At 42.2% G+C, this 14,665-nt stretch overlaps 1 protein-coding gene across 1 annotated transcript; it reads right to left on the bottom strand.

Moving 5' to 3' along the window:
- Window positions 1-4,709: 4,709 nt before the first annotated feature.
- On the bottom strand, window positions 4,710-5,315 carry LOC102661746 (uncharacterized). Its single transcript, XM_006606736.1, has one exon. The coding sequence runs from the start codon at window positions 5,313-5,315 to the stop codon at window positions 4,710-4,712; it is 606 nt and encodes a 201-aa protein (XP_006606799.1).
- Window positions 5,316-14,665: the final 9,350 nt, after the last annotated feature.

Below are 14,665 nucleotides of genomic sequence, written 5' to 3'. Positions count from 1 at the left end.
AAACTTGACACCTGATTTATTCTTTTGGTGTATTCACAATGTTGCCCCTCCTCTAGGACCATAGGATGCCCTTGGAATTGGTTGATAGCATCTTCATCATAAGAGACCCATTGGCCCTGCACCCAGGAACGCTTATCCATGACTCCTTTTTCTATGGGTCAGGCATTTGCATAGAACTCCATGAATAAATAAGGGTCATACTTAGCCATGGGCTCTGTCAGTTGGGTCCACCGCCTCCTGGCAACCTCCGCTTGGAATTCTGTGTACTCTCCTTCCCTTAGTTGGACCGTCTTTCTTTGAGGAAAGACCAATCCTTAATCGCTTTTAAATGGCGATGATGCTTCTCGCTTCAGAAATGGTGTCCGTCAAACTCAATCTCCGCTTGCGGGGCTACACTGGATCCCTCCCCTATGGTGGCCTTCCTAGCCCTTTTAGCAAGAAGCTTCTTCAGAGCCATTGCCTACAAAGACACATCCATGAAAAATTATTTTTGCATGAAATACGTAACCATTATTTTAGTTATCCTAAGTATAGCAAGCAAGAAGTCAATCAATTTTGTGTGGTTTTTGCTAATTGCATGTGTTACCATACAACTAATAAAACAAATCACAACTCAATGCGCATTATTTTGAAAGAAAGAAATTGACATCCTACAGCAATTTAGGTGCAATGTACCCATCATACTGCAACAAGTTTAACCAACAATTAGACCAATTTGAACCAAACAATTTTAAGCTTTCATGTAACTCATGTATTTGCATCTAAAGCAATGTCTAAAATTCCAAGCTTAATTCATGCTCTTGACATTTAATCTATCAATCTAAGTCAATCATACATCTAAAATTATGGTTGGACATGCGTAAAGCTCATTACTTATTCAAACTTCAAAACAACACATGGGATAACCATTGTGGCATTTCATCAAACAGTTGGTGTGCACATGTTAAAACACGTATAAATGAGGGATAATGAGCAATATGACATGCAAATTTACAAAAGAATCAAGGATAGGCCTAGAGCCACCCATTGCAGCCACCAATCCAAGCATTTTGATCAAGGGTTTGCACATAACTTCTCATAAATATTGCAAAGAAAGCAACAAATAAAGCACCAAACACCACAAGGAAAAGACAAAATTAGATGGAGGTGGCACTTACTTGAGTGGGATGAATGGAATGCAAGAATAATTGAGACAAATGGGCAGAAAAAAGCTTGAAGTTTCTCCAACAATGGAGGTCCCGTGGGTTCTTATGAAGCTTTTGGTGATTTTTAGGGGAAGATGGTGATGTAGCTCCATGTGGAGCTTGTAGGCCATCGATCTTCTTCATCAATGGAGTCCTTTGCTTCTTAAAGTTTAATGACATCGGAATGGATATGGAAGAATGATGATTGGAGACACCACTTCAAGGAGAAGATGAGTCAAGAAGAAGCCCACCACCATAGGAAACCATGGATAAGAGCTTGAAGGTAAGAGAAGATGAATGGAGGGAGACGGAGAGAAGGGGCACAAAATTTTGTGCCTTAAATGAGGTCTGAACTTTGAAGTATAATTCTCAAATTATCAAAGTTGAAAAAATGCACACACATGGCCTCTAATTATAGCTTAAGTGTCATTCAAAATTGGAGGGAAATTTGAATTTCTATTCAAATTTCACTTGAATTTGAAATTGAATTTGTGGAGCCAAATTTCACTAATTATGATTAGTGAATTTTAGTTATGGTTCAACCCAGTAATCCAAGATCAAGTCCAAGATTCTTCACTAAGTGTGCTTAAGTGTCATGAGGCGTGTAAAGCATGACGGACATGCACAAAGTGTGACTATATGATGTGGTAATGGGGTGTAGCAAGCAAATGCTCACCTCCCACTCTAAAATTTAATTGGATTGGGCTTCTTCCAATTCAATTAAACTTATTTCCCAACACACATGAAATATTCACCTAATGCATGTGAAATTACAAAACTACCCCTAATACAAAAACCAGTCTAGGTGCCCTAAAATACAAGGGCTAAAAAATCCTACATTTATAGGGTACCCTACCTACATTATAGAGCCCTAAATACAAGGCCGAAAAATAATGAAACCTTAATCTAATATGTACAAAGATAAGTGGGCTCATACTTAGCCCGTGAGCTCAAAATCTACCCTAAGGCTCATGAGAACCCTAGGGCCTTCTCTTGCATCTCTGGCCCAATCTTCTTAGAGTCTTCTATCCAATGCCCTTGGGGGTAGGATTGCATTAGATGGGGTGTAGCAAGCAAATGCTCACCTCCCACTCTAAAATTTAATTGGATTGGGCTTCTTCCAATTCAATTAAATTTATTTCCCAACATACATGAAATATTCACCTAATGCATGTGAAATTACAAAACTACCCCTAATACAAAAACCAGTCTAGGTGCCCTAAAATACAAGGGCTAAAAAATCCTACATTTATAGGGTACCCTATCTACATTATAGAGCCCTAAATACAAGGCCGAAAAATAATGAAACCTTAATCTAATATGTACAAAGATAAGTGGGCTCATACTTAGCCCGTGAGCTCGAAATCTACCCTAAGGCTCATGAGAACCCTAGGGCCTTCTCTTGCATCTCTGGCCCAATCTTCTTAGAGTCTTCTATCCAATGCCCTTGGGGGTAGGATTGCATCAGATGGGGTGAAAACTGATTTCACCCCCCCCCCCCTTTTATCTTTTTCATTGGTTATGCTCACCCAGGCGAGCTGAATTTCTTTTTTTGCAAAGTTTTTGTTATCATTGTTATTATATATATTTCCCTTTTAAACCTTATAATTATGTACAAACTTAGGCGAATTCATGAGATAATTCAAGAAAATGAACAAGCATGAAACATAAAATTAAAGAGCAAAGTTAGAGATACTAGGTTGCCTCCTAGGAGCGCTTCTTTAATGTCTTTAGCCAAACATGGGGTTGTGGTCAGGGCGTCACCATCTCAACCTCCATACCTTTTTTTCCTTGATCTTGAGAAGATCTGATCATGGGCCTAGCACCCGTTGGCACTTGCCCTAATGCTTTGACAAAAAAGTGTTAAAATGCAAATGTGAAGAAATACTACGAGATGCTTGTATCACCTTTTCACTTGCCCCTAGGATTTACCCAAATTGGTGTGGCGCTGACCATCACCCAAAAATGACTCTTTATTCATTTTTGCGTTTGCAAGACACTTTGATGATAAGATGCAGATGCATGGATGTTCATGATCGAACGTTAAACATAATAATTAAATGAGTGTTATGATTTTTTCATTATCGTGTTAAATTTTACTTAACTCTTACAACACCCCTACTGAATATGCCGAATGGCTCCGAAATACCGATCGCGTGAGTGAGAAAGAATGAGAGTATACATTCATGCTTAAAGGCAATAAAAAGTGCAAAGGACACAACACTGGAGGGAGAGATGCAAATCATTAATCCATATTTATTAACGTTGCGATTATTGTTTACAAAAAACTTAAAACTTGGAGGTCCTAATGAGTCCTTGAAGAGGTCCAAACATTGAGCCTTTGAATTGCCCTAAGTATTACGCGTAATATTGCTTGACGATATCGGAATTCACAGGTGAAGGCAGCTCTTCATCGCCCATGTTCATAAGCAACAAAGCTCCTCCTTAGAAAGCCTTCTTCACAACAAACGGTCCTTCATAGTTTGGGACCCATTTACCTCGGTGATCCTTTTGAACCTGTGACACTTTCATTAGAACAAGATCCCCTTTGCTGAACTTACGCAGGTGCACTCTTCTGTCAAAAGTATTTTTCATTCTGCTCTGATATAGTCGCCTATGGCTCATCGTAGCCAATCTCTTACCCTCGATAAGATTTAATTGATCATAGCGTGCCTGGGCCCACTTTGCTTCTTCCAATCCTGACTCTGCTAGGATTCTTAAAGTAGGAATCTCCACCTCATTCAGGAGCACAACTTCCATCTTGTGCACCAAAGAGAACGGGGTCGCCCCAGTAGATGTGCGTACAGAAGTCCGATAACCATGCAGTGCGAAGGGAAGCATCTCGTGCCAATCCTTGTATCATATGGTCATCTTTTGAATGATCTTCTTGATGTTCTTATTGGCATCCTCAACTGCCCCATTCATCTTTGGCCGATAAGGCATGGAATTATGGTGTTAGATTTTTAAATCCTCACATATTTCCCTCATCATCTTGTTGTTTAAATTGGTGGCATTATTAGTGATGATCTTCTTGGGCAACCCATATCTACAAATTATCTCTTTCTTAATGAATCTAATCACCACATTTCTAGTCACACTCGCATATGAAGCTGCTTCCACCCATTTGGTGAAGTAATCAATGACGACTAAAATGAAGTGATACTCATTTGAAGCCTTGGGTTTGATGGCCCCGATCACGTCTATGCCTCACATTGAGAAAGACCACGGTGCTGCCAACATATTTAATGCTACAGGTGGGGCATTAACATTATCAGCGAAGGAATGACACTTATGGCATTTTCTCACATGAACGCAACAATCGTTCTCCACGGTGAGCTAGTAATACCCCGCCCTCAGAATCTTTCGAGCCATGGCATGTACATTGGCATGCGTACCAAAGGATCCCTCATTCACCTCCACTAGCATTTGTTTGGCCTCTCTTGCATCCACACATCGAAGCAACATCATGTCATGATTTCTTTTGTACAAGATATTTCCACTCAAGAGGAAATCGGCCGCCAACCTTCATAATGTCCTCTTGTCATTGTCAGAGGCCTTAGGTGGGTATTCCTTGTCTTCAATGTAACATTTGATATCGAAGTACCAAGGCTTACCATCCTCCTCTTCTTCTATCAAACAGAAATGTGTAGGCTCACTACGACATCCGAATTCAATGTATGGCAAATCTCCATGCGAGCTCACTTTGAACATAGACGCTAGAGTGGCAAGGGCGTCGACCATTTGATTTTCCTCTCTAGGAATGTGATGAAATGATATGTCATCAAATAGTTCCATCAATTTCCTGATGTAAGCCTGGTAAGACACCAATTTGTGGTCCTTGGTCTCCCATTCACCTTTCAACTGATGAATCACCAATGCCGAGTCCCCGTATACCTTGAGTAACTTGACCCTAAAGTCGATCGTTGCTCGGATACCAAGGGCACATGCCTCGTACTCCGATATGTTGTTTGTGTAGTTGAAGCACAAACTAGCCGTGAAAGGTATATATTGTTTATTCGGGGAAACCAATATTGCCCTTATCCCATGGCCTAGTGTATTAGACACACCATCAAACCACACAATCCACTTATCCTTGTCCTCATCTTCGACATCCTCCTCAAACAAGGTCATGATATCCTCATCAAGGAATTCTGGATGGGTTGTTGAGCTAGATAACCCGCCAAGGCGCTTCCCTTTATTGCCTTCTGAGTGATGTAGACAATATCGAATTCTAACAACAGAACCTGCCACCAAGCTATCCTTCCCATGAAAGTAAGCTTTTTGAAGATGTACTTGACGGGATCCATTTTGGACACCAACCAAGTAGTGTAACTTAGCATATACTGCCTCAAACAATGAACTGCCCACACCAAGGCACAACACGTCCTCTCTAGCAAAGAGTAGTTCATCTCGAATGCTGTGAATTTCTTGCTCAAGTAATATATGACCCGTTCCCTTTTTCCGAATTCGTCATGTTGTCCCAGCACACACCCCATCGACTCATCTAATACTGTCATGTAAAGGATAAGAGGTCTTTCGGGCACTGGTGGCACGAGCATAGGGGGATTCATCAAACATCATTTAGTCCTTTCAAATGCCACCTGACAATCATCGTCCCATTGGACAGATTGATTTTTACGCAATAATTTGAAAAGAGGCTCGCAGGTGGCACTTAACTGTGATATGAATCTCGCTATGTAGTTCAACCTTCCCAAGAAACCTCGAACCTGCTTCTCGATACGTGGCTCGGGCATTTCGAGGATTAATTTTACCTTGTCTGGATCCACCACTATTCCTTTCTGGCTAACGAAAAAGTCGAGCAATTTTCCAGATTTTACCCTAAACATACACATTGCGGGATTCAACGTTAACATGTATTTACGCAGTCGCCTGAACAACTTCCACAAATTGACCAGGTGTTCCTCCTTCGTCCTTGATTTGGCGATCATGTCATCCTCGTAGACCTCGATCTCTTTATGCATCATGTCATGGAATAATGCCACCATGGCCCGCTGGTATGTTGCCCCAGCGTTCTTCAGCTCGAATGACATCACCTTGTAGCGGAAGGTTTCCCATAGAGTGATGAAGTTTGTCTTTTCCATATCCTCCGGTGCCATCTTTATCTGATTGTAACCCAAAAACCCATCCATGAAAGAGAATAGGGCAAAGTTGGCCATGTTATCTAAGAGAACATTGATGTGCAGTAAAGGAAAGTTATCCTTTGGACTTGCTCGGTTTAGATCCCGATAGTCCACGCACATTTGCACCTTCCTGTCCTTTTTAGGACCGACACGATATTGGCGACCCATTCTGGGTACCGAGCAACGACCAAGAAACTGGCATCGAATTGCTTCTTCACCTTTTCCTTTATGTTTAGGGACATCTCAGGTTTCATTCTTCTCAATTTTTACTTTACCGGGGAGCACTCAGGATTCAGAGGTAGCTTGTGCTGCATGATTTCTAAGCTCAAACCAGGTATATCTTGGTAAGACCAAGCGAAGATGTATTGGTAGTCTCATAACAAAGTCACCGACTCATCTTGGACCTTCACGGATATACAAGTGCTGACCTTGACCTCCCTTTTCTCTCTGCGAATGCCTAAGTTCACAACCTCTGTCTCTTCTTGGTGCGGCTTCACCTCCCTTTCTTCTTGCTCCAACATTCTTCGCAAATCTGGGGGAAGTCCCCAATCCTCATTTTCTTCCTCCTTAGCTTGATTTACTAGTTGCTCAAAGTCAACATCCAGGTCCTCGGTATCACTACTTTCACAGGACTCATCGTTGGATTTGCATCAAATCATTTAATCGCAATGAAAATAAATATGCAGAAGAATGAAAATGGATGCAAGTGTGGGAGGGAACATATCAAATAACAAAGGGTTGTATATTTATAATTGCGGGAACATTAAAGAAAGAGGGATGCCCAACAAAAGAAGCATACCCTAAAGCCTAGGCCCAGCAAAAGGGTTCAAACTACTAGATTACATTGGATTTGACACCGAAATCCCGGGTCGCTCCACGATTTGCCAATTATTCAATTCGAAACTCGGGGAGCACGGCTGCACCCAACTTGGCTACTCTTGGTTGGTTTCTTTGTATAGCACAACAACCTGATTCTCATGCATCCATCCCACGCTGACAAAGCTTTTGCTAATGTGGCACACAAGGACCCTTTCCATCTGCGGTCCCCACCCTTGTAAATGCGCTAGGCTTCTTTCTTTCCATTCTAAGGTGACCCTTCTTTTGTCAGCATGTGTAGGCTCGTAACCCAGACCGAACCTTCCACGGTTTTCAACGAACCTCACCAAGCTTGTTGTGCCATTACTACTCCAGCCTAAACCCATTTCAGGCTCGTACCCATCCCTTAGCATAACGCAGGACACCATCAAAGAGGCATTAGATAGACACGATTGCACCGGAGGAGCCTCCACATAAGCATTGTTCACAATTTCTAGCGCTTGAAAAGATGTTTCCAATGACTCTTCTGCAGCTTCAACATAGGGTGTAGAGGATGGTGTTAGACAAGTGGCCTCAGATATCTTAAGAAGGGGGGGGGGGGTTGAATTAAGATATTCCAAACTGTTTTCCCTAATTTAAAAATCTATTTCACTTTTTACTCAAGTTATGAATTCCCTTAATGACAATCTTCTTAAATATTAATTCAAATGAAACAATTTGAATATGAATATAAAGCAATAATAAATAAAGGAGATTAAGGGAAGAGAAAATGCAAACTCAGTTTTATACTGGTTCGGCCACACCCTTGTGCCTACGTCCAGTCCCCAAGCAACCCGCTTGAGAGTTTCACTATCTTGTAAATTCCTTTTACAAGTTCTAAACACACAAGGACAATCCTTCTTTTGTGTTTAGAGATCCTTTACAACAAGAGACTCACAGTCTCTTAATCCCTTAGAGAATGAGAAGAAGAAGAAGAACAAATCTCTCTAGAAAGAGATGGATTTTACAGATTGAGCACTCAAATAATTCCTTAATGAATTGCAATTGAATTGGCCAAGGAATTCTTAAGAGGATAAAATGAATTTGCTCTTTGAGAGGATAAACACTTTGTTGTTCTGAAAATCTCTTAGCAATTTCGTGTTTAAGTCACATATATATAGACCATTGGTGGTCATGAATAAAGCCTTTGAAAAGTTGTGACTCTTGAAATTATTTTTCTGAAAATCCTGTCTGGTAATCGATTACAGAAATTGTGTAATCGATTACAACTTTTAAAATTTGAATTAAAACGTTTACTAACTGCTGGTAATCGATTACCAAAATTGTGTAATCAATTACACAGTCTAAAATTTCGAATTCAAATTTTTGTAGCTGTTATAAAACGTATTTGGCCACTGGTAATCGATTACATCCTCTGGTAATCGATCACCAGAGAGTAAAACCTTTGAGAAACACTTTTTAATTTAAATCACTTGGCCAAACCTTTGCTAATTCAATTAGGAATTCCCTTCCTAATATTCTAGTGATCATCTTGATGTTGTGACTTGTAATCTTGAAGTATTTTCTTGAATTTTAATCTTGAAAAGCCCATTTGCATCAATTGCAACACATCATCATGATCATCATCAAAACATCAAAGCCAATTGCATCTACAGATGGACAACTCACTAGTATATCTTCTTCCTCTAACACTTTAACCAACTGTCCTTCCACCACAAACTTCAATTTCTGGTGCAACATTAATGGGACCACCCTAACAGAATGGATCCAAGGCCGACATAGCAGGCAACTGTAGGCGGGGTTTATGTCCATTACTTGAAAATTTATCTGGCACGTGTGTGGCCCAATTTGAATCGAGAGATCGATCTCCCCTCTCACGTCATGTCGGCTACCATCAAAAGCCCTTACCACCATGGAGCTTGGCCTCATGTGCGATGCGTCAAATGGCAGCTTATCCAATGTAGTTTTGGGCATGACATTGAGGGAAGAGTCATTGTCAATGAGTACTTTGGCCACTATGTGGTCCATACATTTGATAGACACGTGCAAAGCTTTGTTGTGTCCCCTCCCCTCAACTGGTATTTCCTTGTCAGCAAAAGTCAGGTAATTGTTGGCAGTGATGTTGTTGACTATCCCCCCTGAAGCCTTCCACTGATATGTCTTGCGCTACATAGGCTTCATTCAAAATTTTGACCAACTACACCCGATGAAGTTCGAAGTTCATGAGCATCCCTAATAGAGATATTCTGACTGGAATCTTATTCAATTGCTCAATCACTTTGAATTCACTCTCTTGAATGATTCTCAGAAATTCATTCACCTCCTCAGCTGATATCTCCCTCTTGCTCAAGTCATCTCTTTCCTCTGCCATTTTTCCAACAGGGGCCTCATCATTCGCAATTAGGCCCGCCCTCTCTCTCTCTCTCACCTATTTCCGCCTTCGCCTTCCCCTTGTCTTTTGACCTTGGTGGTAATTCTAGAGCAACAAAAATACGTCCGCTACGAGTCATGCCACTCGTACCAAAAATATTTGTAATCTTAGCAGATGACATGTCCTTCCCAACACGTACGATGGATGCGTCCTTCCTTCCATTGGGTCCCTGTACGGCATATTTCCATGGCACTGCCTTATTACTTTTGCAAGAGAAGGGTGCATGCGTCTTTGCTGTGAAGGGCTAGAAGCCTCGGGACCTTTGGATGGTAATGTCCCTGGTGAAGTGGATCACCAAAGGCTTAAGCTTACTCAGGTTTCTGTCACCTAACTGCATGCATACCTCCCCTTCATCCTTCTTTGCGCTGCAGATTTCAATTTGCCCCCTGCTTATCATTCCCTGTGGTAGCTCCTTAGCTATTGGGCATGTTTCCACATCGTGCAATGCCCCTAGATGCATTAAGCACGAATCTCCTTTGTCACCGTTAAGGTCAACTATACCAGCCTCGTGCAATGCTTCCAATATGAACCGCCAGGAAGTCGACACATCCCCTATTCGCTTCAGCCCTTGAGACTCCCATCGTTCCACTATGTTCACTGTCAAGCCTCCATGATTGGCAAGTGGATTAGTCCTCACATTTAGACTATCCTCTTGAAATGTCAGCCATCTAGCATCAATCAAGCTTTGTACCTTGTGCTTGAGTGCTACACACTGCTCGATAGAGTGCCCCGAGACACCACCATGATAGGCGCATGTGGTGTCGGGATTGTACCATCGGGGAAATGGCAGTTGATAGACGTTTTTGGGGCTCACCATAACCAATTGGTTGCTGAGCAAATATGGTAGTAGGTCGGCATACGACATTGGTATCGAGGTGAACTCCACGAGCTTTCTTTCTAGGAAGTTCCTTCTTGGGTTGGTGATGGTATTGGGGTTGGGATTTACATTTGGTCGGGGCTATGCAGGGAATGGACTTTGTAGGTGATGTTGGGGAGTTCTTTGTGGTTGAGTGGGCATTCTCGGTTGAATGGGCGTCAGGCAGGGAGGAGATACGATGTTGGCTGAGTAATTGTGTTGGTGAGGGGGATATTGGTACGTGGGGTTGTGAGGGGTTTGTTGGGAATTTGGCCATGTGGGAGCTGTGGTTATGGCATGGGCATCTCCCTTATTTTTCTTAGCTCCACATGTTCTAGTCCTCCTATTGTCAGCACTTGTTGAAGCAGCATAATCGAATTTGCCTCTTCTTAGGCCTACCTCAATCCATTCGCCCGCGAATACCAGATTCGTGAAACTTGAGGGCATGTACCCCACCATCTTCTTGTAGTAGAACACAGGTAAAGTGTCTACTATCATTGTGATCATTTCTCTTTCCATCATTGCGAGCGCTACTTGAGCCGTCAAATCCCTCCACCTCTAGGCGTATTCTTTGAAGGACTCATGCTCCCTTTTCCACATGTTTTGCAATTGCATTCTATCCAGAGCCATGTCGAAGTTGTACTGATACTTCCTGATGAAGGCAACCATTAAGTCTTTCCAAGAACGAATCTAGGAAGATTCCAAATTAGCTGCCCCGACCAAACTCTCTTGAAAGAAATGCATCAAGAGCTTCTCATCCTTCACGTACGCCCCCATCTTCTGACAATACATCTTCAGGTGGTTCTTGGGGTAAGTAGTCCTCTTGTATTTGTCAAAGTCTGGCACCTTGAACTTAGGAGGAATGATGACATCGGGTACTAGGCATAGTTCTGCCATATAGGCAAAAGGGTAGTCCCCACCTCCTTCAATGGGCCTCAGCCTTTCTTATAGATGATCAAATTTTTCCCTTTCCATTGTGGCAGGAGGCAGTCTTCCTACCGAAAAATATAAGGGTTGTAGTTGCGGCTATGGGCGATACTGAAGGTCACCCAAGGTGTTTGGCTGGGGCATGCCACCAAATGATTGCGGCTCAGCAACATCCGAGGTAAGGCTCAAATTCGGCCAGATTGTGGTCTCGGGGTGCTTCATAGGTCTCCCCCATGGGTTGAGGGCCATGTGCATGCCCAGATTGAGGTTGTTGGCTCTCAAGGGGTATAAGGGCAGAGTGGTTGATGTTCTCCTCGGGCACATGTAGAGCATTGGGTGGTGCATAGTTGGGAGGCAGGCCATACAGCGGGAAATGATGCTTGCTCTGGACCTGCGTGAAATGGGGGCCACTTGTGCTTCCTAATACTTCGCCCCCCTGACCTACCATGTCTGGGACTGGACGACTTACTTGATTCACACCCAATGGGGGAGTCGGATCTACCTCAGTGGCGACACTTGTAGTGGCAACCGCAGCTGCATTGACCTCCATCATTTCCTCATGCTCATCATGGCCTCCATCATGGTGGTCATTTGGTCTTTCATGGCCTCCATGTCGGCCTTCATCTATTCCTGAACTTCCTCTATCTCGCTCATGATTTTAGCCTTGGCACGTGTTTGATAAGGGTCTGGTTACTATAGTTACTTTTTTATGATGACAATGACTGCTAAAAATAGAATGCAATGAGTAATGCGACAATTGGATAAACGTGAATGCATGAAAATGATAGGTCGTTGAAGTATTGAATTCACACAGAATATTCCGTAGAACATAGGGTCGAATCAAATTCTATTTTCATTAAAAACAACATAGTTCATCACATCTTGTCAGAGTCAAAGCATAAATACAAAATAGATGCCTTGGCGACTCCTAATTATGCGGGTCATTAGTTCGACCATGTGTTGGCAGTAATCGAAAAGACCATGAACTTCGTCAGGAGCCGAGTACGTGTCAGCCACTGCCTTGGCTCTGGCTAACAACCTTGGAAGCTCTTGACTCTCATTCAAAGTAAGAGCAAATCTACTCATCCATTTCATATTTTCCCCATGTAACAACTCTATCACCCTCTCTCTCGCTTCCCTTTCAATCTGCAGAGCCGATACCTTTGCCTGTTCATCTTCCAGCATCTGCTCATGACTAGTAGCTAGGTTCACCTTCTCCTTATATTGGTCGATGATTATCAACATATTCTCTTCTATTTTGCTCAACTGTTCCGTCAAACTTCTCTTCGACCTCTAACAAGCCTTTAACTTACCTTCTAACGCCATGCTTTCCATCCTCGATTCGCCCCTCTCGGCCCTTCTAAGCTTAAGCTCATTACTGCTACCCCTACAGAGCCCCCCGCAACTTGTTTCTACTCCATTCCTCCTTTCGGGCCCTTTTTGTTTCCCACTCTAACACTTCGACCATGGTCAAGTGGATATATTTTAGCTTATCACACTCTTTCATGACCCTAGTGACTGTCGTCCTTAGCTTCTCTTTCACTACTCTTGTCCTTTCGAGCTCTGCTTTCAAAGCTTACACTTCTTCGTTTTCCTCAAGAATTTCAACCTCTTTCCCACTTATACTTTTTAGCTTTGGGAGCCACGTCATCCCTTGCATTCTAGACTTCAACCACTTGTGATAGTTGCCGATGATGCCATTGCTACTTCCTCTAAGCTCCTTATATTTTCTTCCCACTCTATTCCTCGCTTTACAGATTTTTTGAAGTATCCTTACATTGGCTTCGCTGAAACCTCACGCGATGAAAGGCGCGAGGATTTCCTCTGACGGTGCACCTCTCATAGGGTAGCCTAGCTGCCTTATGGCCAGGACGAGATTATAATTAATACAACCCCTCATCCCTATCAAGGGGATATTTGGGAATCCTTCTCATGAGCATAACAGTTCTGCCCTTCCTTCTTTCCATTGTGGGAACCAACTAACGAACGCTCCCGTCATACCTGCCAAGAGTTCTTCCCAATTTGCTTTAATCTTTTCAGAACACATGTGATGACGGACAAACAGATCTTCCTTCATGATAAAAAAACGTGGGATACCAACCATACATAAAGAGCATGTGTACAACAGACAATTCTTGCATTGCTCTTCCCGTACCTCAAGTCGAATGTATCATATGCATCCTCCAAAACAGTGATGACATGGTTTTCCTTGCTGTGGTGATAAGCAAGAAAGGCGTCAATCGTTGCTAGATCCACTAGCCCGTCTACATTTGGAAATAGTATAGTCCTAAACACCAACAATGCTAATGTGTCAATGAATGAAGTCCACAAGGGTGTTGCCCTTGCTCCTATGTATCCTCAGGTGCGATGAGGAATTCAGACCTATGTAGTTCTTTAAAGCAAGAAAGTTATGTGTGTTGAATTGGTATTAGGCTTTTGAAAGATTCATTTTTATTACTGAAAACAAAGAAGAGGTCGTTAAGGCATTGGACCTTGAATGATCTCAAGTGGCTTTGATGGAGAGAAACTCAATTATATGTTGGTTTTATCTCGGTTTTGTTTATTAACTTTCAATGTCTTTAAAAGATGACTTACGACGCTAATGATTGGTTAAAATTTACTTTACAAAAGAAAAGGGATTACCGATGATAGAAGAAAGAGATGAATATGCACAAAACAACAAAAAGAGAACCCCTAAGGATGCATAGATCATGTTCACAACTCTAAGAACAAACACTAACTGAATGACGAATGAAGAACGATGTAGAGGTTGATCACAATTGCGATTTCGCAGCGCCTCGGCTTCGGTTTTGTAACACCCTGAAATATTACTAGTTATAAATCAATGTTTAATTGTATTTGTCGTGTTATTTGACTATATGGTTGACTTGAATGAGTTGAGGTATGGCTTGAATTAGTCATGTGTGAATTTCTTGATGTGGATGCTGAGTTATGTGGAGTTTTGTTTAACTAAGTTGAAATTATGAGATTTCAGATTTTACCCAAACCTATTTTAGTAAAATCGCGATCCTAGAGTCGTTAACCGTTGGATCATCTTCAAATTTTGTCTGGAGCTTCCAAAGACACTTTTTGCACAGTCTGACTATTGGGATTTTGAAAATAACAACTTTTGATGTCTCGCTAAGCGTGAAGGGTGCGCTAAGCGCAATTCCAACCTGAGAGGGAATTGCGTTGAGTGAGAATTGGCCTGTTGGGCAAGTCATAATGCAGAGGAAGTTGCGCTAAGTGAGAATTTGCACGTTGAGTGAGAAAAGTGGACTCCCGCTTAGCGAGACGACCTCGCTAAGCG

This window comes from Glycine max, chromosome 20 (genome assembly GCF_000004515.6).
Source record: "Glycine max cultivar Williams 82 chromosome 20, Glycine_max_v4.0, whole genome shotgun sequence".
In the NCBI taxonomy this organism is placed as follows: domain Eukaryota; kingdom Viridiplantae; phylum Streptophyta; class Magnoliopsida; order Fabales; family Fabaceae; genus Glycine; species Glycine max.
The sequence above is the reverse complement of the archived record's forward strand: the minus strand, read 5'-3'. Positions and strand labels throughout refer to the sequence as shown.